General features: G+C 60.7%; 1 protein-coding gene across 1 annotated transcript in view; it reads right to left on the reverse strand.

Moving 5' to 3' along the window:
* The window catches only part of RNF130 (ring finger protein 130), a 134313-nt gene extending 133876 nt beyond the window's left edge, over positions 1–437 (reverse strand). The window contains exon 1 of the mRNA XM_059416400.1: positions 5–437. Coding sequence (XP_059272383.1) covers positions 5–437 — 433 coding nt within the window. The remainder of the gene's footprint in view (positions 1–4) is intronic.
* Positions 438–1525: the final 1088 nt, after the last annotated feature.

A 1525-nucleotide genomic window follows, 5' to 3' on the forward strand; every position in this document is an offset into this window, starting at 1 on the left:
TGGCGGGAGCGCGCGCGCGCGGCCTGCGCGCGGCCGGGCACGAGCACGGCCCTCCTCGTCGCCGCGGCCCCGACGCTCGCCGCCCTCACGTCCGCGGCGCGCCCGCGGGGACGCGCCCATGGGTCCCCGGGCGAGGACGGCGGCTCAGGCCGCGTGCGGTCGTCTCCTCGGTGCCCCTCTGGGGCTGTGGGGACGGGCCCACTCCATTTCCCCGGGGCTGGTCCCGCCGAGTCTGGGGCGCCTTGCCTGAAAGCGGCGGCAGATTTCGGGGGGCGGCTCCGGGACGATGCGCCCGAAGGAGAGTCTGTGGAGCACAAAGTCCCGCTAGCCCCACTGCCGCCTCCGGCGCGCGCTCGCCACCGCTCCGCCCAGTCCCTCTCCCCAGCGGCCGAGCGGCAACGCGCAGGCCTGGGGCGCAGCTCCACCCCCGCGCGCATGCGTGCGAGGCTCTGCACGCTCCCGCCCGCCTGCACGAGGGTGCGAGTTTAGCGGAGCCCTGTTGGTGCGGCTGGAGTGATGCGCGTGGGTCCTGGAGCCTGGGAGCTTTCCAAAGGCTGCGGAAAAGTTTGCAACGAGAATGCCAAAGAAAAGCAGTAAGAACTTTACAATTAATTAAAAAAAAAGATGTCTAAGAGATTCCACCTTTCAGCCGGTCCGCTGCAAGTCATATAATGGACATCCTGGTGCGCGGGGAAGGGGATGTGGCTTTGCAGAGGGGTGTGGGGGGCCCACAACACCCAGAACTGTAAGGGCACCTGTGTGGTTGAGAAAGCTCTCTACAGACGAGACCAAACCTCTGGAGTCCCTGGATAAGGAGCAGATCGTGCGGAGACCTACCCAGCCCCCAGTACCAACACCTTGCCAGTTAGGCTGTGCACCCTTCTAACGCTTAGGCGAAAAGGAGGGGTGCGTCTAGCGTCAGCTGTGGCTGAATCCAGGAGCTCATAGAGTACCAGGCAGTGTCGTTATTATGGTTCCGAGGTGAGGAGGAAGGATAGCATCTCCTGACCAGCCAGGCCTGGATCCTCTGAATCCTGTAGTGGGAAGGGATAGAGTCAACCTCGCCCAACCAAATATACGGAATATCCCAGAAAGAGGCAGCTTCCCAAAGGAAAACCGAGGCACTGTTTCCAGGAAAAGGGTCTGGATGCAGTGCTGGCTAAAATATCAGATGTCCGTGGGTGACTCTTAGCAAGAGCCTCCACAATTTCTCCCTCTATATCCTTTCCTTCCGCCCTCACTGGGCATCATCTGTATATGCCCTGGCGGTGTTGAGGCTGGATTGTATTTATTTACTTGTCTCCAGGAAGTACAGGCCCTAGGCCAAAGTAACCAGGCCCTATCCCTGGGTCTAGCACTTAAAAATGGATCTACTCTGGCCCTCCTACAGCGGAGGCCCTCCTCACAGAGCATGAAGTTCTTGGAACTGAAGTAGCCCTTGTTCAGGCACCTGAGACATGGCATTCCCTGCCCAGAGAGCCCTGGGCCTGGTGGGGGTCTGTCTGTCTGTTCTGCTTTTCTTACT

This window comes from Mustela nigripes, chromosome 12 (assembly GCF_022355385.1).
Source record: "Mustela nigripes isolate SB6536 chromosome 12, MUSNIG.SB6536, whole genome shotgun sequence".
NCBI lineage: Eukaryota > Metazoa > Chordata > Mammalia > Carnivora > Mustelidae > Mustela > Mustela nigripes.